General features: G+C 34.2%; 2 protein-coding genes across 2 annotated transcripts; both read left to right on the forward strand.

Annotated features, from left to right (window-relative positions):
- Positions 1–17,388: 17,388 nt before the first annotated feature.
- On the forward strand, positions 17,389–22,497 carry LOC115981555 (dynein light chain 1, cytoplasmic). Its single transcript, XM_031103773.1, has 2 exons — positions 17,389–17,920; positions 22,161–22,497. The coding sequence occupies exons 1-2, from the start codon at positions 17,687–17,689 to the stop codon at positions 22,317–22,319; spliced, it is 393 nt and encodes a 130-aa protein (XP_030959633.1). The 5' UTR covers positions 17,389–17,686; the 3' UTR covers positions 22,320–22,497.
- A 594-nt stretch (positions 22,498–23,091) lies between these two features.
- LOC115981554 (F-box protein SKIP28-like) lies at positions 23,092–25,688 on the forward strand. The gene is made up of 2 exons (XM_031103771.1): positions 23,092–23,811; positions 24,919–25,688. Exons 1-2 carry the CDS (start codon positions 23,401–23,403, stop codon positions 25,516–25,518), a joined length of 1,011 nt encoding a protein of 336 aa, XP_030959631.1. The 5' UTR covers positions 23,092–23,400; the 3' UTR covers positions 25,519–25,688.
- Positions 25,689–25,986: the final 298 nt, after the last annotated feature.

A 25,986-nucleotide genomic window follows, 5' to 3' on the forward strand; every position in this document is an offset into this window, starting at 1 on the left:
TTTTGTATATTATGTTAATAATTATTAATTAAATTTTTATTAAATATAAATATTTGTTGTCAATTTTTTTTTTTTTTTTTTTTGGTGCAATACTGCGTAGATGAGCTACTGCCTACTAGTTATATAATAAAAAATAAAATTTTGTCCTACATGTCACGTGAATGACATGTAGGTCAGCGTAAATGTTCACATCATACAAGATATTTTGCTCGTGTTATCTTTAGAATAATTAACATAATTTATTTCAAGTAAAAATTTATTACAAAAATTTCAAGAAATATAATAGTATAATACTACTCTAGTCAAAATTCTATTACAATGTTTCAAGCAAGTAGCCGAAACCTTGATTTGTCAACTGGTCTTGGGTTGACAAATCAAGGTTTCGGCTTCTAATTTCATTACGAAACCTTGATTCAAACTTCTAATTTCAACAACATTTTAAGTCCCAATTTGCTTCTTTCTCCAAAATAAAAAATTTTAATAAAAAAAATGATCCCGTGTGGCTTAATTACGAGAAGTTTTGCAGGGCTGGGTAAGCAGTATATCTTGAAATCAACTGAAATGTTTTCAGTTTCCTCCAAAATACCCATAGTTTTCTTTTCATCTTCCATCAAAAGTACCAATTTTCAAGTTATTTGAATTTCTTTTTTTTTTTTTAATTTTCAAACGGACCTGGAACCTTCAGTTTAGTTGGCCAGATTTGGCATTACATCCACTTCTCTTTCATTTTCTTTATATATATATTTTGTTGGAACAGGCATCCATTCAAATGACTTATTCTTAATTGAACCAACATTTTTTAAATCCCTTCTAGATAGTTCTAAATGGTTGTTGTCATAGGGGACCTTATGCATTGGGGGGTCAGGGACACAGGGCCCCTCCAAAATTTTTTAAAATCTCTGTAATTATAAGAAAAACTAGCCCACAATCATTTTGATTTAAGAGCTGGCCCCTACAAGATTAAAAGATTGCCCCCCTCTTCAACATGTCTCTCATAAAATTCTACCCACCCCAAATCCCAACTGTACAGTCATAAAAATTAACTCATTTTGTCTTCTCTATTCTTCTCTAAAGCATGAAAGGCACATTCATATCTTTTTAGTTTTTAGTTATTCAATTTTTTTGAAAGGATAAAACTGAGATGTAGTACATTAGATTGTCTTATTAAATTCACATGTATTGAGTTTAATTGTCGTTAAAAATAATAACATTGTTTGTATTTTATTAGTCATGCTAAACATGCTTTTGAATTAAATTGAAGAACTTAATGTATTACACTTATATTATTATACTTAAGTTTTGTACTTTCTCAAAACTATTACAATATCCCCTTCCATTTTACAACCACTGAAAAGACTCTCCTCATCACCTTGTGCTCTCTCTTCAATTTCTCTTCATTAATTCTTCCATAAGATGCTCTCACATAATCACATTTTCATTAGTTTCTCCCTCATCCTTAACAAAGAGTTTTCCTATTTAAAGCTAAGCAAATATTGAGAGACACCAACTTCTTCTTCTTCTTCAGCAGTTTTGTTTGTATACTTATATTTGATTTATATGAATGTTAGTTTTTCAAAAGAATAGAAAAAACTCAAGAAAAAAAAGACTTAAGATGCTCAATTAGTTGACTAGCTTGTTAGAACTTTGATTTTTGAGTGCTAATTAGAATTACGCTGATAAAAAAATTCTAATAATAATCTTGTGCCATAGATATACTGTACTTTGAGTTTTTCATTGAAAAATCAATATGATAGTTTTACCTTGAATCTCCCGAGCAAAAATTACTTGCTACCCCCCTAGTTGTTGATGTAACTCTTTTATTTATTGGGTCTTCGGTCATACGACAACTCTTTATATAAGCTTAGAAAATAATGAGCAATTTATAGTCAAGAAATATTGGGTCCAAAAATCACATTGTTCCCTCTAAGTTATTGGGCTCTAGCCTAATTTACTTTGCCACAAGGCCCACATTTGCAAATGAGCTCATCATAAGGGAGTGCTCTTAGAAGCACTCAATTTACTCCCACAAAGTGTTTGCCTACTCATATAGAGTCATAGTCATAAATAATTCAGATCGCACACTGATCGGCATTATCTTCTTCATTAAGCCTGCTGGAGTAAAGGATTAAAAATTTAAAACCCATAAAAGATATCGTTTATTTTGTTAAAATTAAAAATTTATTGTTAAAAGTACTATAGATAAAAATAAAAATTAATTAAAATAGTATAATAGAACCTATAAATAGTATTAAAAAATACAACAAAATACATAAATAATAGTAAAAATAAACTAAATAATAAAATAATTTTAAGTTTTCAACCCTTTCTAAACACGCACTCACAGAAAATCTTCCTGAAGAGTGGTAGATTCTCAAAAAATGCTCATTAATCATATCAAATGATGAACCCAACCTTCTATCCTGTCGAAGCATTAGTTGCTTCCAACAGCTCATGCAATAATCACCTCTTTTTTTGAAGTTAATGATAATGATGTACTAAAAGTTGATTTAGTAAATTTTAAAAAAACAATTATGGAAAAAAAAAAAATAAAACAACAATATTTTTTTTTACTGCTTTTAATATTTCTTAATTACCAATAAAATTATGTCAAAAAAATTTTTAAATAATTTATTAACAATTGCTTGAAGAGCACCTCTTAATTGGAATCCTTCTAATTTTTAGTCCAAAACAACAATACATATATAGATATGAGGCATATAGACATCTAAGACAGACACCTAAGACCTCCAATTAAAAGAAAGCCTCCTCTTAGATTACATTTTAATTAAGACTTATTTGACCTTTTACCTAGATTTCTTTTATTAAAAAAAAAAAAAAAATTAAGGCTCATATTATTAGCTAATAGAATGCATTGTATATTGTAAAAAGGCACTCGCTGTAATTCAAAACACAAAAACCTAGTCTGTACTTTTTATTAAAAAACAATAGATAAAGAGTTTATAGACACTAGCCATTATCACGTGAACCCATTTGTGACTTTATGTAAATTTTTTTATATGTTAATTAGTTTGATTTTTCCCAATTCCATTGGTACCGATTTTTTTTAATATTTCAAGTAATTTATTTAATTTGTATTGTTTAAGTACATTTTCATTAGTTATCTTTTAAAAATTATAATTTATTCAGTTATATGAAAAATAAATGTTTTATTTGTGCAAGTTTAAAGTATAAAGTAACCATATCATTTGGAAAAGTTGTAATCTTACTTTTGATAAATTAGATCTATTGGTCTATACTTTAAATTTCATTTTAGTTAAATTATAAATTTCTATTATAAATTGTGTTTCATTTATTTATAAATATTTTTTAAAATGATAAATGACAACTAGAAAATATACATCTAGATATGAAGACTTTTTAAAAAAATAAAAGAAGAAAATGTTAGAGACATATTTTATGTAATGGGCTAATCTTTTAACAAAATGTACTTTACTTGTAATTGAGTAGATCTAGGATGGGTTTAGAACTTCAAGAAACATATTGTTCAAGTCAAATGTTAAAGTCATGAAGATCTGACTAAGAAACAAATGAAGAAAAGTTGTTCATTAAATCACGACAGCAATCTCAACAAAAAGACTTCTATCGAGGTTTATAGTCGAAGCTTGACAAAAGCTCGACAAAAGCTGTTTCTGTTGAGACTTACGAAATCAGAACTTCCAAATCTGATTTTCGGCCTAAGCTGAAATATTTGTATAGGGTTTCTTTTCTCACAACCCTAGACATATATAATGTTTATTTTAAAAGGTCGTCGTGCATGCAATTGAGTGCCCTAGTTCATTATTCTATCTGAAAAACTGCTGCGTCTTTACGCCAAAGGTTTTATGACCAAGGAGCTTCCTGATCTTCATTATTGATGAACTGAAGAACTTTGCAGCCAACAACCTCTTCAAGTTGTTAAAGTTAGTCACGTATTGGAATTCGTACACATTGGTTAATCACGTACTGAGATTCGTGCATCAAGAAAAAGATTACCGCTACAATACAAATCAAATTAGGTATTGAGGTAAGGATTCAACTATAAATTGGTATTTCGGGATAGGCCAAAGGATTTGGTAAGATTCCTTATACTTGTAACTACTTGTGATTGATAATAGTAGATTCTTGGAAGTGGTGACCTTAAAATCACCCGATGGGGTTTTGCGTCGGTGGTTTTCTCCATTCGTAAACAAATCACCTGTGTCAAATTTATTTTTCGTTGCATTTAGTATAATTGGTGATTTATTTGTGCTACTACGCTATTGCATGAAATTTGATCTAATTAATTAACTTTGGTAATTAATTAATTAATTGCAATTGATCAATTCATTTTAACCCAATAGAAAAAAAAATTAAATAAATTAAATAAAAAAAAAGAATATCAAAAGGAATCTATAGATAAATTCGTTATTAACATTGTAAGGACACGATTCGTGGCGGACCGTAACAGTGTCGGGTTCGCACGTGAAAAAGCCCTAACAATATCATTTGTAGAGCGTGGGTTTAGAAGGCTAGGCCTTGATCGACAGACGGTGGGTTTTTCGTGGTGTTCGTACCAGTTTAAGTTTTCCATCACCCCTAGAGTCTTTCTCCTGGAGGTGGGCTGGGAGGCTCTGGTTTTTGGCCATTTTTCCCAACCCCCCCTGTTAGTGCACCTTCCTTTTTATTATATAGTCCGTCTTGGTTGATCCTGACCCTCCACTTGTAGGTCAGGCAGGAGCTTATTTCTGTATCCATCCCATCAACCGTCCCGTCTAACTTTCTATTAGTTGCATGGATCGAAGTTTACACCGTCCAAACGTCTTTTCTCATTAATCAGCTCTGGGTATTAGCAGGTGCATTTACTGAAGAGGGGACGCATTTTCCTTGGTCCAATTTCACACCCTGCTTCCCTATGGGCCCCATTTCGTTCACATCCCCTTGAGGGGGCTATTTGGGGATTGCCTACACCATGGTGTTGGTCTTCCCATTAAAGCTCTGGAATGCCAAGGACAGGGTAAGTTCTCAGCCGTTCCCCTTACTACCTCGGCCACTGATCATTCGTCTTCGGCAAGATACCTCCTCGGCACGGGCGCTGGGCCCAGATATAGTTTGGGCCGGATTGCAGACCTCTCGGACCCACAATAGCCCCTCAAAATCCTGCTATCCGTCCCCTCGGACGGATAGGAGGGTTTTGATGACATCAGGGATCTGCCAATGCCTTGGTTCTGTCCAAAACCTAGTTTTCCTCATCCAGGTAGTTGGTTTCCCCATAGGCTTGAGTCCATGGACCATGCAATGCCTTGGTTTCGTCCAAAACCTAGTTTTCCTCATCCAGGTAGTTAGTTTCCCCATAGGCTTGAGTCCGTGGACCATGCAATACCCTGGTTCTGTCCAAAACCTAGTTTCCTCATCCAGGTAGTTGGTTTCCCCATAGGCTTGAGTCTGAGGACTATGCAATGCCTTGGTTCTATCCAAAACCTAGTTTTCCTCATCCAAGTAGTTGGTTTCCCCATAGGCTTGAGTCCGTGGACCATGCAATGCCTTGGTTCTGTCCAAAACCTAGTTTTCCTCATCCAGGTAGTTGGTTTCCCCATAGGCTTGAGTCCGTGGACCATGCAATGCTCTGGTTCTATCCAAAACCTAGTTTTCCTCGTCCAAGTAGTTGGTTTCCCCAGACGCTTGAGTCCGTGGACCATGCAATGCCCTGGTTTTGTCCAAAACCTAGTTTTCTCTTGGTGTGGGATCTTGGCTTTAGGGGAGTTAGCTCCTCAGCCAAGCCCCTAGAGTTTATCTATACAATTAACGCTACCAAGTGCCTAGTTTGCTCTTTACGGGGGACCTTGGCTTTAACGTAGCCCCTAGCAGAACTTTATACTAGAACTCTATAACCAACGGTTAGAAATAACGAAGAAACTCTATCGACCCACCTCCTATACCAACACACAAGCCTTTCCCACAGACGGCGCCAATTGTAAGGACACGATTCGTGGCGGACCGTAACAGTGTCGGGTTCGCACGTGAAAAGGCCCTAACAATATCATTTGTAGAGCGTGGGTTTGGAAGGCTAGGCCTTGATCGACAGACGGTGGGTTTTTCGTGGTATTCATACCAGTTTAAGTTTTCCATCACCCCTAGAGTCTTTCTCCTGGAGGTGGGTTGGGAGGCTCTGGTTTTTGGCCATTTTTCCCAACCCCCCCTGTTGGTGCACCTTCCTTTTTATTATATAGTCCGTCTTGGTTGATCCTGACCCTCCACTTGTAGGTCAGGCAGGAGCTTATTTCTGTATCCATCCCATCAACCGTCCCGTCTAACTTTCTATTAGTTGCATGGATCGAAGTTTACACCGTCCAAACGTCTTTTCTCATTAATCAGCTCTGGGTATTGGCAGGTGCATTTACTGAAGAGGGGACACATTTTCCTTGGTCCAATTTCACACCCTGCTTCCCTATGGGCCCCATTCCGTTCACATCCCCTTGAGGGGGCTGTTTGGGGATTGCCTACACCATGGTGTTGGTCTTCCCATTGAAGCTCTGGAATGCCGAGGACAGGGTAAGTTCTCAGCTGTTCCCCTTGCTACCTCGGCCACTGATCATTCGTCTTCGGCAAGATACCTCCTCGGCACGGGCCTTGGGCCCAGATAAAGTTTGGGCCGGATTGCAGACCTCTCGGACCCACAAACATTAAACAAGACACAACAAAAAAATTGGGTGAAAAAATAATAAATGAACAAGAAATCCATTAAAAAGATTTAGAAGATAATAATGAAAATGGTCTTAATTAAATAAATATTATTTAATTAATATTTAAATAAAATAAAAAGGCCCACTTAAAGTTTTCGCCTAAAACAGCTAAAACCCAAAATTGATTGAGCCTGCCCTGGTAAGAGGAGGTAGGAGAACAAGTTTTGAAAGGCATTCATGCGCACATCTACTCATGGGCGGCGCTAGGTAGAGTTCAGGGGGTTCAAATGAAACCCCTGAGTTGGAATGTATTTTTATATTATATAATATTTTTTATATTTTATTTTTGATTTGTCTTCCTAAAATGAAAATTTGAACACCCTAAAAAAAGCCCAACAACAAAAGTAAAAATTTGTTCAACTTAATCCTCAAAAAAAGTCTATTTAGATCTTAAGTACACATTTGTTTAGTTTACAATGTAAATCTTACATTGATAGTACAATGTAAATATATAATTGTTCTAAACTAATAGATAATTTTTTTTAGATAAATTCAACTTATGGCGTTCGCTCCTAATGATAGTTCTTTATCATCAAACTAAGACACCAATCGGTTTTTGGTGTAACCGGGAATTGAACCCCAGATCTCTTAGGTTTGTAGCTCAACGGAGAAGACGATGGTTGGCTGGGTGTGGGTGATTTTGGGTTTGTGTTGGGTCTATAGCTTAACGGAGAAGATGATGGTTGGGTGTGGGTGATTTTGGGTTTGTGTTGGGTCTGTGAGAGGATTCTAGGAAGGAGAGAGAAAGAAATAATAAAAAATGTAAAAAGAATGAATATTTTATTGAATAAATGTGTAAAATAGATAAACTTATGTGGGTGTTTTGTAAAAGTGAATGTGTAAAATAGAAAAAGTAGGTTTTTTTCTTGAAAAATAGACAAAATTTGCATGAACTGATGCGGTTGCTCTTAGGAGTCCATCCTTCCACCAATTTGAGGGGATGGTATGTTGTCAAGTTCGTTCCCCCCACCCTTATCCACCCCCCCTCCCCCCCCTTTCCTAAAAAAATTATACAACTAATCACCAACTCCTACTTAAGAGAAAAACCTATAAATACCCACTATTAGCTAAATGGCAAATTACAACTTATCCACCTGTGATTTGGCTGAAATTTAAATTACCTATCTGTTATATAAAATTTGACATTTTACCCACCTAAGATTTGACTGAAATTTAAGTTGCCTACCTGTGATTTGAAATCCCATGATGCTAATGTTCAGCTAGATTATTTTTTATCTTATTTGATCTTGTATTTTTATGTTTTTGGGTTTTTAGACGGGAGAAACATAAAAGTAAAGCAAAATCACATATATAACCATGTTTTTAACATAAATGAATTAAAGAAATCTAACTGAACTAACCTCGAGTGGGTAAGATGTCAAATTTCAAATCACAAATATGCAACTTAAATTTCGGCGAAACCACAGGTGGCTAAATTGTAATTTGCCCTGACTAAATATAAAGTTATGCTTTTCTCTATACCTCATTAATTTACAATTCTTCTCCAAAATTCTTTCCACTAATTTAACTTGTAGATTGCCTCTCTTCCAATCAACCCCACCAATTTATTCAAAGAGGTTGTTCAGTTTTTGTAAGTTCAAATCTGGTTAATTTCCACTCGCTTGTAACACTGTTTTGTTGGAATCCTTTGTTTGGTTCTCCTTTATTTTTATTTTTTTATGAATAAAAGACATTATTGAAGAAGAAAAAAAAAATCAGCCTTTTTTACAATTACATCTACAACATTGTTCAGTTGGAATCCTTGTTTTAGTTCTCCTTTATAAAACTTACCTCTACATTCAAAGAAGTAAATTATGTTGCCGATTTCATATTTTTATTCTTTTGCTTAAAAAACCAAAGATTCTTTTGGATTGAGCCTCTTATAAGGGACATGATGGACGCCAAGTGTTGTTCATTTTATTATCATTTTGAGACCCAAAAAAATAAAAGCAAAACCCCACATATCATAAGAAGAGGAAATGAAATAGATAGGTGGGAGCCATTGGACTATCAATGGTCAATGTCCAAATGAACTCACGAGGGGAATGGACTAAAGGAGGGACAAAAAGACAAAGACTCTACCGACTTTCAAAATGAGTTTCTATGGGGACCAACACCAGCTTTATCCCGCAATTGCCGTTTGTTTTGTCTCGAAACCTTAGGCCCACCTTGAGATTGAGAGAATCGGCACTAATTACATTACGAAACCTTTTGCTTTTAAAGTCTTTTCCTAACTCCGGTCCACATTATAGGATTGGTTTATAATAGCCCAAATCCATTCGTTTAATTCTAGTCAAACTTTGTTTTTAACCTTCCGATCAGGTTTCTTGATAATGTAATATACAAATAGAGTTGCGGAATATATTAAAGAATACAAAAGAATAAAGATTTAAGATAGCTTCAAAAGTTTGACAGTTGAAAGTAGAAACTAGACATTCTAGAATCTAGACTGGATTTGGTTTGACAGAAGTGTTTTTCCTTCTTTCTTTTTTTTTTTTTTTTTCCCCGTCCTAATGCTACATGAATAACATTTTTAACAGGAAATTTTAGAATTATTGAGTTGGCATGTTTTGATCCTAATCTTACCTACCACTGATACTATATTATTATTTTTTTTATGAACAAAAAACAAGGGCCTTACATATGTGATTATTGACCCATTTTTGAGAAACCCATAACTCGAATTAGGCAACTTATAAATCCGCAAATGTGACCCAATTCGGGACTCCTATTAATGCACCATGCCTCCAATGAGCTACATTAATAATTTGTCACAAATGTAAAATTTATTAGGACTCTAAACATATTGTAAGTGTGTGCCGCAATCTATATTATATATATACAAATTGTTTTATTTTTTTATTTTGGTAGAAAAATATACAAATTGTTAATCCACATAAAATATTTATTTACTATACATATATCAATAAATAAAAGTCAAATATGAAAAATAATAGGAAAGATTGAATTTTATATATATATATATATATATATATTTATATAATGGTACGGAAAGTATGAACTTTCAAAAAGTGAAATCATTAGTCCTCCACTTTTTTTTTCTTTTTCTTTTTTTCTTGGGTCTATGTTTTCATTTTCAATACACTGGTTCCTAAAGTCTGGATTGTTGACATGGATTTTTAAATGCCTCTATCAGTATATAAACACACACATGTATATGTATATTTGCTTAATGGTTTTCCTTTCTAACTTTTTAACCTAGGGTGACAAAATGTCATTGGAAATTTGAACAAAATTGTTTCTAAGATAGATTTGTAACTAAAACATCCAATCTATAATGTGTTTAAGAGGTTATTAAAGAAGGAAATTGATAATATTGTGAATCTAGAAAGTATTGAATAAAATAAAAGCGGATAAAGATGTTTTTATTTTCTTAATTTGGATATATATGAAAAAAATACACAAATCATCATTTGACTTAATATATATATATATATAAATAAAATAAAAAAATAAAATAAAAAATAAAAAGAGGAGACTACTCTAACCATGGCAAAGAAGCCATCATTCATTCCCTTGACTAAGGTACCTTGCTGGAAAAAAAAACTTTCATATGTGCCGGGTACATGAGATACCGACTCCCTTGATGAATTAGAAGACAATCCCCCCTTCAATCCAGGTTTTCCAACCACGTGCACTTGAGATCAAACTTGGTCAATCAAACTATGGTGACAACTGGCCTTTAGAGCAAGGATACTAACCCAAGCCATGTGGAGTGGGATCGAAATTGGAAATATAGTTCAGTCAATTGTGGGGAAAACGAAAAGGCCTTAAATTGGAAGAAGATCCAACCCTAACCCCCCCTCCCCCCAAAAATAGAGATCACGAGATGCTTCTTTGAGAAACCTTGTTGGATTAGTTGAGCACCTATCAACATTTAATGCTCCCAACTACCAAGAAAGGCATGAATTAAATATTATTTGACATAAAGAGAAGACTACTCTAACCATTGGTAGGAGGAGCATTTCAGCCTTTGTCACTTCAACCGACTTTAGATAGGGGGAATTGCTAGTAATCAACTTAGGGTTCTTAAGGAGCAACACCAGTCATTTTAGCTGACTTGGGGAAACGAGATGGCAAAGAAGCCATCATTCATTTTACAAACACTGGCCTTTAAGGCCCTCCTATAAATTAATACCCCATGGATTTTATCAGGTAAGGGGTTGATTACTAACAATCAAACTATGGTAACAACCGGGCTTTAGAGCAAGGATACTAACCCAAGCCATGTAGAGTGGGATCAAAATTGGAAATATAGTTCAATCAATCGTGGGGAAAACGAAAAGGCCTTAAATTGGAAGAAGATCCAACCCAACCCCCCCCCCCCAAAATAAAGATCACGAGATGCTTCTTTGAGAAACCTTGTTAGATTAGTTAAGCACCTATCAGCATTTAATGCTCCCAACTACCAAGAAAGGCATGAATTAAATATTATTTGACATAAAGAGAAGACTGCTCTAACCATTGGTAAGAGGAGCATTTCAGCCTTTGTCACTTCAACCGACTTCAGATAGGGGGAATTGCTAATAATCAACTTAAGGTTCTTAAGGAACAAGACCAGTCATTTTAGCTGACTTGGGGAAACGAGATGGCAAAGAAGCCATCATTCATTTTACAAACACTGGCCTTTAAGGCCCTCCTATAAATTAATACCCCATGGATCCTATCAGGTAAGGGGTTGAATAACTAGTATTCTCTCAACTACGCTACAAAAACTTCACACAAACACACCATTTACGTTATTTGTCCATCTCTAATTTAAGCTTCCCATTAAATAGGGAATAATGGAAATCAAAGGGGACCATGTAGCAGCCAATCAATGCTTCATAAAATAATTTTGAGTTATAATCAAGTTAGGGTTTTTATTCAACATCCAACGCAGTAATTATAACCACTACGCATCCTTGACGTGATGATCACTCCATAAGTACAAGTTATTGTAGGATTGGGGGGCAAAAACCGAGATTCAAATTTCTCAGAGGGAACTTCAAACATATATATAATTAAATTATGTTTGAGTAGGATTTCTATCTCAAATAAATAAATAAAATGTAATTATTATAATAAGCAAAACTATTTATTAAAGATGAGAAAAGATAATTGAACAAAAACATATATAATAATGTAATAGAACACAACACTTATGTAAGGTTGAATTTATTCAATCATGTGTTGGCTTTATTTCGTGTCAAATTTACTTGTAATTTAGCAATTAGATACCTTGTATTTAGGTGGGAATTATGTAAGGGTTGTGTGTGTGAGAGTGTGAAGAAATTCAAGAATGTGTGCATTTGGAGGTTTCTCGCGACTGGATCTTGTGAGTGACTCGTGACTAGCAGCTCGCCAAAATGCCACACATGTGTAGCATGCAGGAAGTGGAGGGTCACAATAGCTGGAGCACTACAGGAAAAAAAGTACAGTTTGGCCTGACAGTTATCTCACAACTCAAAATCGTGACTCATCCCACTCGCGAGACTGAGTCACCAAAATGCCATGTTATGTTAAAAAATGACTTTTCACATTCCTCACGTACACTACTATAGATACCCTTATACCCACGAAATGTAGAAAGCTTCCATAGAGAATTTTAAGAGAGAAACCCTAAAGAAAATCAAGATTGACTCATCCACAATCTTAGACATTTGATTCTCCAAATTCCTCTTTTATCACCCTCTCCATTGACATATCTTTGAGATGTACATTTGTCAAATCCTTATTTCATCATACCCATATCAGTGAAAAGGTATTTTGGTGCTTAGGAAACAGTTTGGAGATGACCAATTCACTTGGTTGATGCAATGGGCTTATTGCAGGATCTAGGAAGCTAAAGAAGACACGGTTAGGCTTAACCTTGTTGGAGCAAGAAGCTTGGAGGGCTTAGGTGCATTAGGCATATTAGGCTTGGAGGGTTTATTACTATTCGTGTATCCCAACTTTATTTTTTAGTGGATCATTTTACTGCTTGGAAGGCAGCGAAGAGGTTTTTCGCCAAGTTATTTAGTTTCCTCTTCAATAACACGTGTCGGTGTTATCTTTGTGTTTGCATCTCTCTAACCCTTACTCTTGCCTTTTAATTGTTGTTGTGTCGTGAATAATTATGGTGTAGAGTTATTTATCTGTTTGGGTTTTTGCTTGTACCTATTACTCTGCAAAACTACTGTTTGGGTATAAGCTTGTATTGGTTATGTTTGAAATTAGGGATCTAAACATTCATTAGTGTTTGTCACACTAATTGAACTTTCAACTTACATTAAAATTGTTATTATATAAATATTATTAAAAATAGTTTGCACAACAATCAAATAGGGTATGTACTTGATGAAACCACAATTTTTAGGACCCAATTTTCATTATATAGCATATAATATTTTTTTTTTTTTGGTACATTTTATCTATTGGAGGGTAAAAACTAAATAGACATTTGAGAAAAATTCATTAATTCAGCCCAATTTAAACAAAATGTATATAATAGGGGAAAAATGGAACCTGGATCTCATTTCACCATTTCATTTTCTTAAAAATAAAAAGTAAATTACTTTTTAGATCTTAAATTTTAGATATATTTTATTTAAATCTTAAACTTTTAAAATACTGTATTTAAGCTTCAATGTTTTTTAAAATGTTAATTTAAACCTTTAAATATCAATTTGTAAAAGTATCAAGGTTGCTCGACTTTTTAGAATTGCGAGCACTTGCAGCAGTGGAGCTAAATAGCTATATAGCTATTTTAGATGTGCCAAAACACAAAAAACTCCTTTGCAGCAGTGGAGCAATAGCTAAATTTTTTAGCTGAATTGCTACAGTGCACATCTATAGATAGATGTGCACTGTAGCTCACATCTAAAAATAAAAAGTAATTTTTTATTCCTCGGGTACAACTTGCTTCTTTTTTTTTTCCCACCGGTCTCTCATTCACTCTCTCTCATTCAGCTCCAGTCTCTCAACCTCTCACTCTCTCAACTCCGGCAAATCTCTCAACCTCTCACTCTCTCGACGTCACCAACACCGACACAACTCGCCACCATAGACCGCCTACATCGCCCTCACCGACCCACAAACCCACATCGTCCTCACTGACCCACAGACCCACTTTGCCCTCACCGACCCAGCCACCACAGACCCACATCGTTGATCGCCCATCTTCCTCTATTCACCGATTTTGCTCACCCAGCCGCCACAAAGCCACCTCGCTCTGACCTAAGCCCCAAGCCGCTAGTCGCTGCTGCCATCCATCTCTCTTTTCTCTTTGCTATGATTGTGTTTTTTTTATATATTTTCATATGGGTTTGGTGGCTATGGTGGTGGTGGTTGATTTTGACAGTGGGTTTATGGATGTTTTCGGTTTTTTTTTTTTTTTTTTTTTTTTTTTTTTATGTTATGTTGTGGTTGCCAAAGTAGAGTGGTGGTTGTGACCGGTGGTGGTGGTGGTGGTGGTGGTTGTGGCTGTGGTTGTAGCTATGGCTGATGGTAGAGGTGGTTGTGGTAGGTGCTTTGGATGTTTTTTTGGGTAGTGGGGTATATTATTTTATTGTAGGAGATATATTATTTTATTGTGATGTTTATATTATTTTATTGTGTTGAAAGCTAAAATAGATCCATTACTGCAGCATATGTGTAGGTAAAATAAATAAAGTAACTTTTGATAGAGCTAAAAAGCTAAATTTTTAACTCCACTGCTGTGGATGCTCTAGGGGCAGAATTTGTAAACAAATGCAACGAATGATGAGGCGAAGGACTCTCATATCAATCAAATTGTTCCTTGCCTTAATGAAAGGAGCAAAGATATACTCTCATTTAATTACAACTTACAAGAACATAGAACAATAAATAATATTAGTACCACACATACTATAAATGCTATATACATAAACTATTTTACAATATTTTCACAAATTATTGACATGGTAAATTATTACTAGTTATCATCTGGGCTTATTACTAATATTTCATTTTTATCTACTAATAACTATTTATCACATTAATTGTTTGTTAAAAAATTAGTCACTTGAACATTTTCCTACTTTTATACCTAGTTTTTCCTTGAAAATCTATAGTTAATTATATAATACTTCACATGACCCCAATTTTTTTTTTTTTTTTAACAACTCACAATCCATCATGTATGACAGTTTTGATAATGCGTACGAAAGTACGTGGTAATAAATGGCCTGTTTGATACATGTTGATGGTTTTTAGACCCCTTAATACACAATTGAATTAACCTAGATAATTAGCCAAGTTGTTACTTAGTCCAATTTAACAAATCTAGATTATCACAATCACAGAGATCATATCATGCAAAGCAGCAGAAAGATAAATAACACAAAGATATGATCACCTAAGAAACCAAACCGGTAAAAATCTGGGGAGGATTTGACCTAGCTATCCTCAAGGTAAACTTGAATCCACTATCGAGTTCATACAATAAGACTTACAAGCCCCCACGCTCAACTTCTTATTACTACCTACCAGTATAACTTACTGACACGATCACGTGCAAGCTCCGAATCCACGAACTCTTTCTTTCTTGGATTCACCACTAGATACAAGCACACCCGCTTGTGTTTCTTTAAACTTCAATGGCAGCAACTAAATTGATCATTAAGATGTAAATAATATCTCCTCCTTGAAAACCCTAAGTTTGTGTAAATAAAAGCTCCTCTAGATCTCACAAGAGATTACACAAACAGCAATATGAGCAACACTAAAACGTGGCTAGGGTTTGCTTTTTATACTTAAGACAAATTAGAAAACCCTAAACGTTTTAAACAACTAGGGCTGAGTTGGAAATCTGCAGAAAAACGCATTCTGCCCGAGAACATAGAAAAATAAATAATATTAGTACCACACATACTATAAATGCTATATACATAAACTATTTTACAATATTTTCACAAATTATTGACATGGTAAATTATTACTAGTTATCATATGGGCTTATTACTAATATTACATTTTTATCTACTAATAACTATTTATCACATTAATTGTTTGTTAAAAAATTAGTCACTTGAACATTTTCCTACTTTTATACCTAGTTTTTCCTTGAAAATCTATAGTTGATTATATATTACTTCACATGACCCCAAATTTTTTTTTTTTTTTACAACTCACAATCCATCATGTATGACAGTTTTGATAATGCGTACGAAAGTACGTGGTAATAAATGGCCTGTTTGATACATGTTGATGGTTTTTAAACCCCTTAATACACAATTGAATTAACCTAGGTAATTAGCCAAGTTGTTACTTAGTCCAATTTAACAAATCTAGGTTATCACAATCACAGATATCATATCATGCAAAGCAGCGGAAAGATAAATAACACAAAGATATGATCACCTAAGAAACCAAACTGGTAAAAACCTGGGGAGGATTTGACCTAGCTATCCTCAAGGTAAACTTGAATCCACTATCTTGAAAAAATCAAAGTTCATACAATAAGACTTACAAGCCCCCACGCTCAACTTTTTATTACTACCTACCAGTATAACTTACTGACACGATCACGTGCAAGCTCCGAATCCACGAACTCTTTCTTTATTGGATTCACCATTAGATACAAGCACACCCGCTTGTGTTTCTTTAAACTTCAATGGCAGCAACTGAATTGATCATCAAGATGTAAATAATATCTCCTCCTTGAAAACCCTAAGTTTGTGTAAATAAAAGTTCCTCTAGATCTCACAAGAGATTACACAAACAGCAATATGAGCAACACTAAAACGTGGCTAGGGTTTGCTTTTTATACTTAAGACAAATTAGAAAACCCTAAACGTTTTAAACAACTAGGGCTGAGTTGGAAATCTGCAGAAAAACGCATTCTGCCCAAGATTCAATCGATCGAGCCTAAGCTTCGATCGATCGAGCCAGGCCGAAATGCACAATAACTTCTGCATTAGCTCGATTCCAACTTTACATAAAAAAAAATACAACTTTGAGCAATACTAAACACTTCTAAACATATTGTTTTAATCATGGTTTGCCAACAATACACATTAGAGTTCTAAATACATAAATACCTAAGTCTTTAGAACCTAACACATGTGTTTAAACAATAGTTTTCAATTTTTTTTGGAAATACATGTGAGTGAAAAAATACGTAGAAATACATATAATGTTGTTTAAAAATTAAAAACAAGTGTTTAAGATCATATACCAAACAGGGCCAAAATAATGAGAAAAAGTTAACTGATACTCTAAAAGCATTTTTTTAGTTAACTAATTTAAGATAATATTTATAGAGAAAAAAAATAAAATAATTAAATATTTTGATAATTTTTTTATTTTTTATAAAAAATAATGTTAAAAAAATTTAAAAATAATTTATCATTAACGATTACTCTAAAAAACCACTTAGCAAGCCTTAAAATTATTGCCAAAAGAACGACAGTTAAATGGTAATGGGATTGTTGCAACAGAGAATGACAGTGAAAACTTAAAAGGAAAGGACACATGAGTCTGTTAAACAGTTAAAGCCACGCAAGGTTCTCGGCTAGTACTACTTTAAACTTTACCATATTTATTATTAGTGCTTTTGGACCTTCTTCTGGGACTTGGTCGGCCGTTTCCCAATAATCAAAGTAAACACTAATTTGTCCCCTCTGCCCTCTCTATGCCTTTAGCCCCAACCCCCTCGTCCATACGCAACAAAATAAACAAAAACAACGGCACCAACAAACGCATCAAAAGAAAAAGATAAAGAATAAAGAGCAAAAAAAAAACCCAACAAACATATAAACATTACGTTCGAGACCTTTGTTTCCTTTCCTTTCCTTTCCTTTTCCAGTCTCACTCTTTCTTTTTCCTCTGCGCATTTACTTTTCTTTCAAACAAATGGAACACTAAAACACAGTAGTAGTGGGAGAGATTAAGTGTGGGAGTGATGAGAGAGTGAAGAAGAAGAAGAAGCAGTGAGTGAGTGAGTGAGAAAAGAGAAAGAAGAAATGGAGGGATCAGCAGAGGAAGAGCTGGAGAGGAGGAGCAAGTTCCTCAGCAGTTTGATACAGAAGAAGAAAGCGATAGAGCAAGAAGATCAGCATGACTATCTCAACGTTCGCGTTAGAGCCTCTGACATGCCACTTGCTTTGCAAAACCGTGCCTTTCGTTGCGCACGTGACCACCTCGACTCCATGCCTTCCAAGCTCGACAGTAAACGCCTTGCTCTCGCGCTTAAGAAGGTCAAAATTTTGGTTATTCTTTTTCTTTTATTCTTCTTGGTTTTGCTTTTTTTTTTTTTTTTTCCCTGTTTTTTTTTAAGATCTTTGAGTTGGGTTTGTTTGGATACTTGTTTATTGGAGTGATCGGAGTAATGGGTAGTGAATCAAATTTAGTGTGGTGCATTTGGTCCTGCTTGGTCTTTGCTAGTCTTGGACTCGAGCTGAATGTGTTTGCCTTTTCTTTTTTCTATTTTTTCTTTCTGGGTTCTGCTTTTTGTTTTGTACTTATAGGATAATTTAATTTTGATTGTTAATTGGTGCGTTTTAGAGCAAAGGGTGTTGAATAGATATAGTATAGAGGTGGTCCAATGAATTATTTGTCTTGGTTTGAGCTGAAAAGGGTATTTTCTTTTATTCGTTTTGGTTCTGTTTTTTCTGGTGTTTATATGTGGTCTAATAGGGTTACTGGATTTATATTTGTTTTTTATTTTTATATTTTGCCTGTTTGGACTAGGCAGATTGAATGAATCTATGTGAAGGTGTAATTGCTTAGTAGCTTTAGAGTGTTTCTGTTTCTGTCTTTCCTGGTGATGATCTTTATCTTGTCAGTCTGTTTATCTGGATTGTTATTTTAAATATTTTTAGTGAGGATCTCAAATAACTTTGTGTAGGGATGGTCCAAATGGTCAGTTGTGTTAGCTTGAGCTTAAAATCTTCTCTCTGACTCTCTTTAAATTCTTTTCTGGTCATTATATTGAGAATAAACTTAATTGATTTTTCCTTTATTTGAAATCACTAGAATTGAAGTGTTCCAAATGTTTGGTACCGTCAAATTGAGCTGGTGGCTTTTTCAATTGCAATCTTCACTCTGAGATTCCAAATTTTAATTTACTGTAATTTGTATGTATTAAGTGAAGTAACTTACACTTGGTCCAACTGTTTAGTTGGATTAAGCTGAAAATATATAAGAATTCTCTCACACTCTAATGCTTTTTTATTTTGTCTTGAATAAATTTATTTGGTATCACCATTTAAATTTAGACAAGCGCAGCAATTGAGCAACTTGTATACCGATCCAATTGCTTGGTTATTTCAGATTAAGCTACAAAACACATACACACTCACACACACATGCAGTTTTCTACTATAACCTTTCTTGTTATGAACTTCATTTGTTAGTTTGAGATCAAATGCTTTATTTGGATGACTACATTTCAAATTCAGAGTAAACCACAATACAAGTGGTCCCTTAGGTTCATTGTGTCAGCTTAAACTGAATTTAATCCTAATTCATCAAGAGGGTGTATATTGAGTTGGGTTTCTTACTTGGAGTCTAGTTCTATATTGTATGGTTTTTGGATGGAGAATACAAATGCATGAAAATACAGATATCATGACATGGTTTTTAAATTAGCTATTGACCTGGTTGGTTCCAAGTTGGTCGTGTTTGAGAGCATAAGCTTGATCCAGCCTCTTAAATTCTAATCTTTTTTCTTTTTCTTTTTTTTCTTTTTGAGAAAATTCTTATATGTAACTAATTAGGCTGTATTGGTTACCCGAAAATGAACTGTCTGGCAAAATGTTCTGTTTGCTTCTAATTTAGACATTCTGTATAAGATGGTCAACATTATAGTTTTGTTTATGTCAAAAAGGCAATCGAATTTGTTCATATCAAGAAGGGAACAAGAGAGAGGGGATGTGCTGCCATAGATGGCAAAAGAGAAGTTATAAAGTTGCTTTCTTTTTATAAAGGTAGTCATAGCTAAGGTTTAGTGCTTAAGAGTCAAAGCAAAAATATGAAAAAGAAGCATCAAGGCTTGGTTTGAGTATCTTAATATAGTGGTATCAATTTAGCATTACAATACATGGTTCTAGTTCGTAGTGCTGAAAGAGAAGATTACTGACGCAGTGATGCTGGCATGTAGTTAGGCCTTGTGCTAGTAAAATTTTCTAAAGTTGTAATTAGATCATGATGTGAGAGGCAATCCTAATCATTTGTGAAGCCAACATGATATTCACAAATAAGAGGAGGAGATCTAAGGTTGGGTTCACAAATGAGGGGACTAAGGTTACTTCTTTTATTTGAGAAAAAAATATTCACTACTAGATTAAGAATAGATCCTACATGATAGAAAATTCTAATTCTAGAGAGGTGTTTCTCTTTTTGCAAATAGTAAGATGGAGGGATAAAACTCTGGAAACAAACCCCAAAGAGGCGGTAGAATGTCATCCAGCCATTAGGCCACTGGCCCTAATTTTAAGGATATGTAATGTTTTGATTTATACCATTTCAGTATGTTTTTCTGTCTTCTAATGGTGAGACTCCAAGATTTTTCTCATCTTTTTTTTTTCTTCTTCAAATTTCAGCCACATCCAGACATTATTTTTACACCATTAACCCTTAAGAATCATATCCTATAAAACCATAACCATCAATTTTCATAAGAAATCTTCAAAAATATCAAAACTGCCATTATCAGTATTATTCATGGATACTCTCCACAGCCCCCTGCATACCACCTTTTTGGTTCTCAGTTTTCTTTTCTTTTCTTTTCTTATTTTTGGACCTGAAACCCTCCATTATCCTTAAACTAGTCTTCTTAGTTATATTTAGCTGCTGTTTTTTATTCCTATATTGATTGTAGCAGAATGTTAATCCTTGAATTAAAGGTCCATCCTCCAACAGATTTGCCACTTACGATTGTGTTGGCTTGGACTTGCCATTATTCTGCCTCTAGATTGAGATTCATGAAAAATTATAGCCTCTAGCAATTCTTTCAATATAATTCTTTTCTTCTGGTTTTCTTATTCTCTGTGGTTTCTTTTCCATTCTTCTTGACAATATATGTTTCTTCTTCTCCTTCTTTTTTTTGGTTGGGAAAATATGTTATTGAATGCAACCATTTTCTTCCTCACGCTATCAAATCCCTTTGTCAGATTTTTTTCTATTGAAGTTTTTCTGCTACAATCACATTCCTGTTCCTTTCTCTCTCCCCCTCTTTCCTCACGTTCATCGTAAAAGTCATCATTACATTTTCTATATTTACTTGTCAAGTGTTAAATTGCCATTTTTTTGTCAATTTTATTTTTAGGTGAAGATTGAATTCAAACAAGATGTGTGGTGAAACACAAGTATAGTCAACCAGTTGGTTGTCATAGTTAAACTTCTTTTGCATTTATATAATGATATCTACTAAAACAATCAACTGTATGAAATACACTAACAATTTTTACCTTTTTTTTCCCCTTTTTTTAATAATCTGTCTTGCTGTGCATGAACATTAAATAGCTGAAATTATTAGGCTTGGTGATATTAGAGTATAATATAATACATATACAACAAGCTAACCTTAACATGGATCCTAGCTTAGTAGGTAATTGAGAATTATGGTACAAGTAGCAATTATAAGAACCTTGTAATTCACCTTATCAAAAAAAAAAAATGATAACTTTTTGATTCGTAAAAATTGTAATTTTAAGTGATCTGCCATCAAGCTAATTGGTTGATGATTTTACATTTTTTTTTCGTAGAAGGGTGATCTGTATTTATAAATAAATAATAAATAATAAATAATAATAAAAATTAAAAAAAAAGGGTTTCATAGATGATGTTTGAGCTTCCTTTTCTTTTTTATGGTACTGCTTTTCAAGATGACCTTAATTGGAGAAGCAAGAGCATTTGATGTCTTGATTTAAAAGAGATAGGCTGTCTGATATGCATATGGAACTGGTCTTCAATTGTGTTTTAATCCTTGCTATATAAAGCCATTGAAATGACAAGGGCATTGCAAACAACACTTGATATTAGCCCAAACATTGAGAAAGCTAGATTGCAATCAAATTAATTTTATGAGTCTGACCTATCATCATGGAATACATGGAGATAATAATGATGATTGGTATATGATCATAGAACCAAACATTGATATTTCTGGTGATGTGAGCGGAACAAGATTTGATTTTAAACCTCTATACAGCAGCTTCTATGGCAGAGTGGTGTTGAAAAGAAGGAATAGAGAGAGAGAGAGAGAGAGAGTTCTCTAGTCTAGACCCAATACTTTGATTCACTTCCTTGAATGTGCTTTTTGTGAATATATGAAATTTCATGGATTCATTATGGCCACTGGAAAATTGCTGCCAGTTCTCCCTATTTTTCCAGAAAAGTTCTAAGACCATTTACTGTTAAGGCTTCATATTGCCTTTTTTCTTCTTTTAATTTTATTATGCAGAAAGCTTCTGATTAAGTTTTTTTACGTGACAGGAATTTGATTCATCATATGGTCCAGCTTGGCACTGCATTGTGGGAACTAGCTTTGGCTCATATGTCACACACTCCATAGGGGGCTTCTTGTATTTTTCAATTGACAAGGTTTACATCCTTCTATTCAAGACTGCTGTTGAGCCTTTAGAACAGTCTTAACAATTGAGTTGTATCCACTGTGTTTTATGAAATTAAATATTTCCACGCTCAACTTGAATGTAAAATTATAGACTGCGATATACAGAAACATTTTCTATTCTGTGTTGTATTTTTTTCGTTCTATATTGGTGACTCTCCTTATACTAAGTGCATAAATGGTGCTAGTTTCTTATGATAAGCTGCACAATATTCCTATAGGTTATAGTCAATTTTGCTACATACTTTCATTCTGTAAAACATTATGCCTCACTTTTCAGATTGAGTAATTTAATTTGCGTTTCCATAAAGCTTGGACACAACTCTCTTAGTGATTGGTTACGTGTGTGTGTGTGTTAATTTCAACTTATATTTGGTGCAACTTTTGGTCGATGTCACGCCAACAAATATCTTTTTATTGGCCAAGCATTTCATCAAATATGCGGTGTTATATAGTCAGATACTCCTCAGACCCGTCAAGCTTGTGAAATATTTGATATTAATTGAAGATTAAGAAGCATCCCATCTATATATTATTCAAAAATTTAGTTGTTACTTTTTTAGAATATACTTAGTACATGAATTCATAGACTCGGTAGTGAGATAAGATGCAATTTAATAGTAGACTTGAAAAATATTAATCTAATAAAAAGTTACTGAACAGTATATCTTTGTTATGCTAGATGTGATTTGAATCTAACATGCCCTTAATCATACTTAACTACATGCTAATATTTCAAAATTTGGATTACATGTTACATTTAGTTTGTCACCATGGTAAATTCGTTCTTGAATTCAACTTTAGCAAATATTCATTTGCTTGCTAGGAAAGAAGACTCCGTCTGAAAATTCTACATACCGACTCAAAAGTCACAACTTGCACATGTGGCTTATATCATCCTAGTCTTGAAACTCTTAACTACTAAGTTTGTTGTAGTCTTTCTTATCCTTCAACCTCAAACTCTCTCCTTCTCTCTCTGCCAAGTAAAATAAAAGTTCCTTCCTTCTTCCTTTCAATTCTGATTCTGTTGCTTCCTGCAGTTTATATAACTCCTTTAAATCATTCTTATTTGAATTTCTATTGTCAATTCTCAAACCCACGGACATGGAAATTTCACATGTTGTGGAGGACAACAGAAATGAAAACATGCAGAATTCACAAACTCTACTTTCATCCAAATCCTGTGTAAGTTCCCAAAACGAGTATACACAGGAAGTAGAACCAGGGCCACCCCATGAGTCTTTGTTCCTTGTTTTGGCTTACCTTCCTTTGTTTGAGCTTCTTGCCATGAGTGAAGTTTGCATGTCATTAAGAGATACAGTGCACAATGATGTACTGCTATGGCTGAATATCATTGTTGAAAGGCCTTTAAGTTTAAGGTTGTCTGATGAGATTCTGATGAAGATCACTTCAAAAGCAAGTGGTAGGCTGAAAACTTTGGTTCTGATAAACTGTGAGAAGATTACAGATGATGGGCTTCAGCTAGTCGTAAGGAAGAACCCCCATATCAACAAGGTATGAAAACCAAAAAATTGATGTCTGATGTTTCTTTATGTTCCATCTTCAATTAATTTTGCAGTTTCAATTTTAGTTTTGGTGCTTTAATTGGATGAAGTAGTTCATATTTGGGACAGTTGATAGCCATGAATAATTTGCATTGGATTGTTAAGAGATGGCAATGGATAAGATTTGCCTGGTGGTGGGCAACTTGGGATTTCCTCTATCATAAAAGTCTGTCTAGTCTCCTCTTTCATGATACGATTGGCTCACTTGGGTACTAAATTGAGTTGTAGAGCAATATAATATATGTATGTGCTATGTATATGTTTATGGTGCGGTTCAACTCAGTTATCAATCTGGATACAAAAGTGAGCTGATCCTGCACCAGCACAACTTATTAAAAACAGTACTTCCACAGGGAAGAATAAAAAGGCTCTGTGATATGCTTTTGCCATTTAGGCTATGCATTGGCCTCTACAGCTGCCTGGACAGAGCCTTGTTCAATTGCTCCCAACAATAAACTAGATTCAATTCATAAATCAATGGAATGGGGATTTATTTGGACACAGCCCTCTGTGCACATAGTTTATGCTGCATTTTTTTTTTTAGATGAATTAGTTTATGCTATACTTGATTCCTACATTTCTGCTTATAACATCATTTGATTTACTGTATCAAGATTTTACCCCCAAAAAAAAAAAAACTTTTTGTGATCAAAATTACTTTAATTGATAAATGTACCAGAATTGCAAAAGCTCTCAACCATAACATCGTTTGATTTATTATGTCAGTTTGTAAGCATTCTGCCATCTTATAATGAAATTGATGCTACTTTTAGCATTTTTCACTGAAAATATGCATCCCATCAATGAATCCTTTCGGGGGAAAAGTGCCTTAGATTAGATTTCCCAAATAAATAGAGAGAAAAATGGGGGGAAAAATACATGCCATATCGAAACACCCTTTAACTAGTGTGATTTGGCAGGCAGAACAGAACATTTAGATCATGGTTGTTTTGCAACAATTTAGTTTTCTTACTCATTCTTTGAAGACAGTCATGTAACAAATATATATTAGCAGACAGTTTTTAACTGCATTATTGTTTTTTGCATATGGATTCAGCTCTTCCTACCAGAATGCACTGGCTTAACCCCTGAGGGAGTCATTAGAGCTGTAAAGACATTATCTGAAAATCATTACAGTTTAAAAAGTCTAAGGATACATGGCATCTACAACATAAAGAAAGATCACCTCGACACAATTCGCTCGTATTTCCAAATGAAACTGCCTCAGCAAGAGGATCAAAGGCAGCAACCTATCCTATTTCATCACAGGAATTCCCCAGAGTTTAGAAATGAAGAAAGTAACCCTATGATCGACATTGACGTGGATATCTGCCCAAAGTGCAACAATGTAAGTATGGTTTATGACTGTCCACGAGAGACCTGCAAGAAAAAGAGTTGCAAGGCATGCAACCTTTGCATTCCGAGGTGTGAAGAGTGTGGTGAATGCTTCATAGAATCTGAAGAACTGGAAGCCACTGCGTGTGGTGACAACTTGTGCTCAAACTGCTGGTTGCAGCTTCCTAAATGTAATTTCTGTAACCAGCCATATTGCAAGCTACACATCAATCACCAACACGGGCTTTCCAGCTCTAATGGTTTCGTTTGTGATGCTTGTCATGTGAAATTTGTTGCGATGTTGGGTGCTTGCTACTGCTAATGTCGAATATTGACATGCACACTCTAGTTCTAGAATGTCATAATCAACCTCAAATCTTATTTCTCATATTAGTTCATTACTCGTATATATGTACATCTTAATGAGAACTGAAGATGCATCTCACGTAACTCTTGCTTTAATGTTACTCCACTTATTAACTTTTTATTAGATTAAAAGTTTAAATTTTTCACCAATAGATTACGTGTTTTCTATATTCTTAACATGCATGTCAGAATTTCGTTTCAATTAGATATTACTTTTTTATCAATAAACTTGTTGTATATAATTTACGATTACAAATATATATATATATATATATATATATCTCAAATGAGATAGTTATTGATTTTTTATAATCTTGATATTTTGCAAACGTGTAGGATGTATTAAGAATCTAATCCAACAATGGAATTGTGTGTGCATGTATATATGTAATAGAAAATTATTTTATGGTGCAACAGTAACAAA

This window comes from Quercus lobata, chromosome 3 (assembly GCF_001633185.2).
Source record: "Quercus lobata isolate SW786 chromosome 3, ValleyOak3.0 Primary Assembly, whole genome shotgun sequence".
Lineage (NCBI taxonomy): Eukaryota > Viridiplantae > Streptophyta > Magnoliopsida > Fagales > Fagaceae > Quercus > Quercus lobata.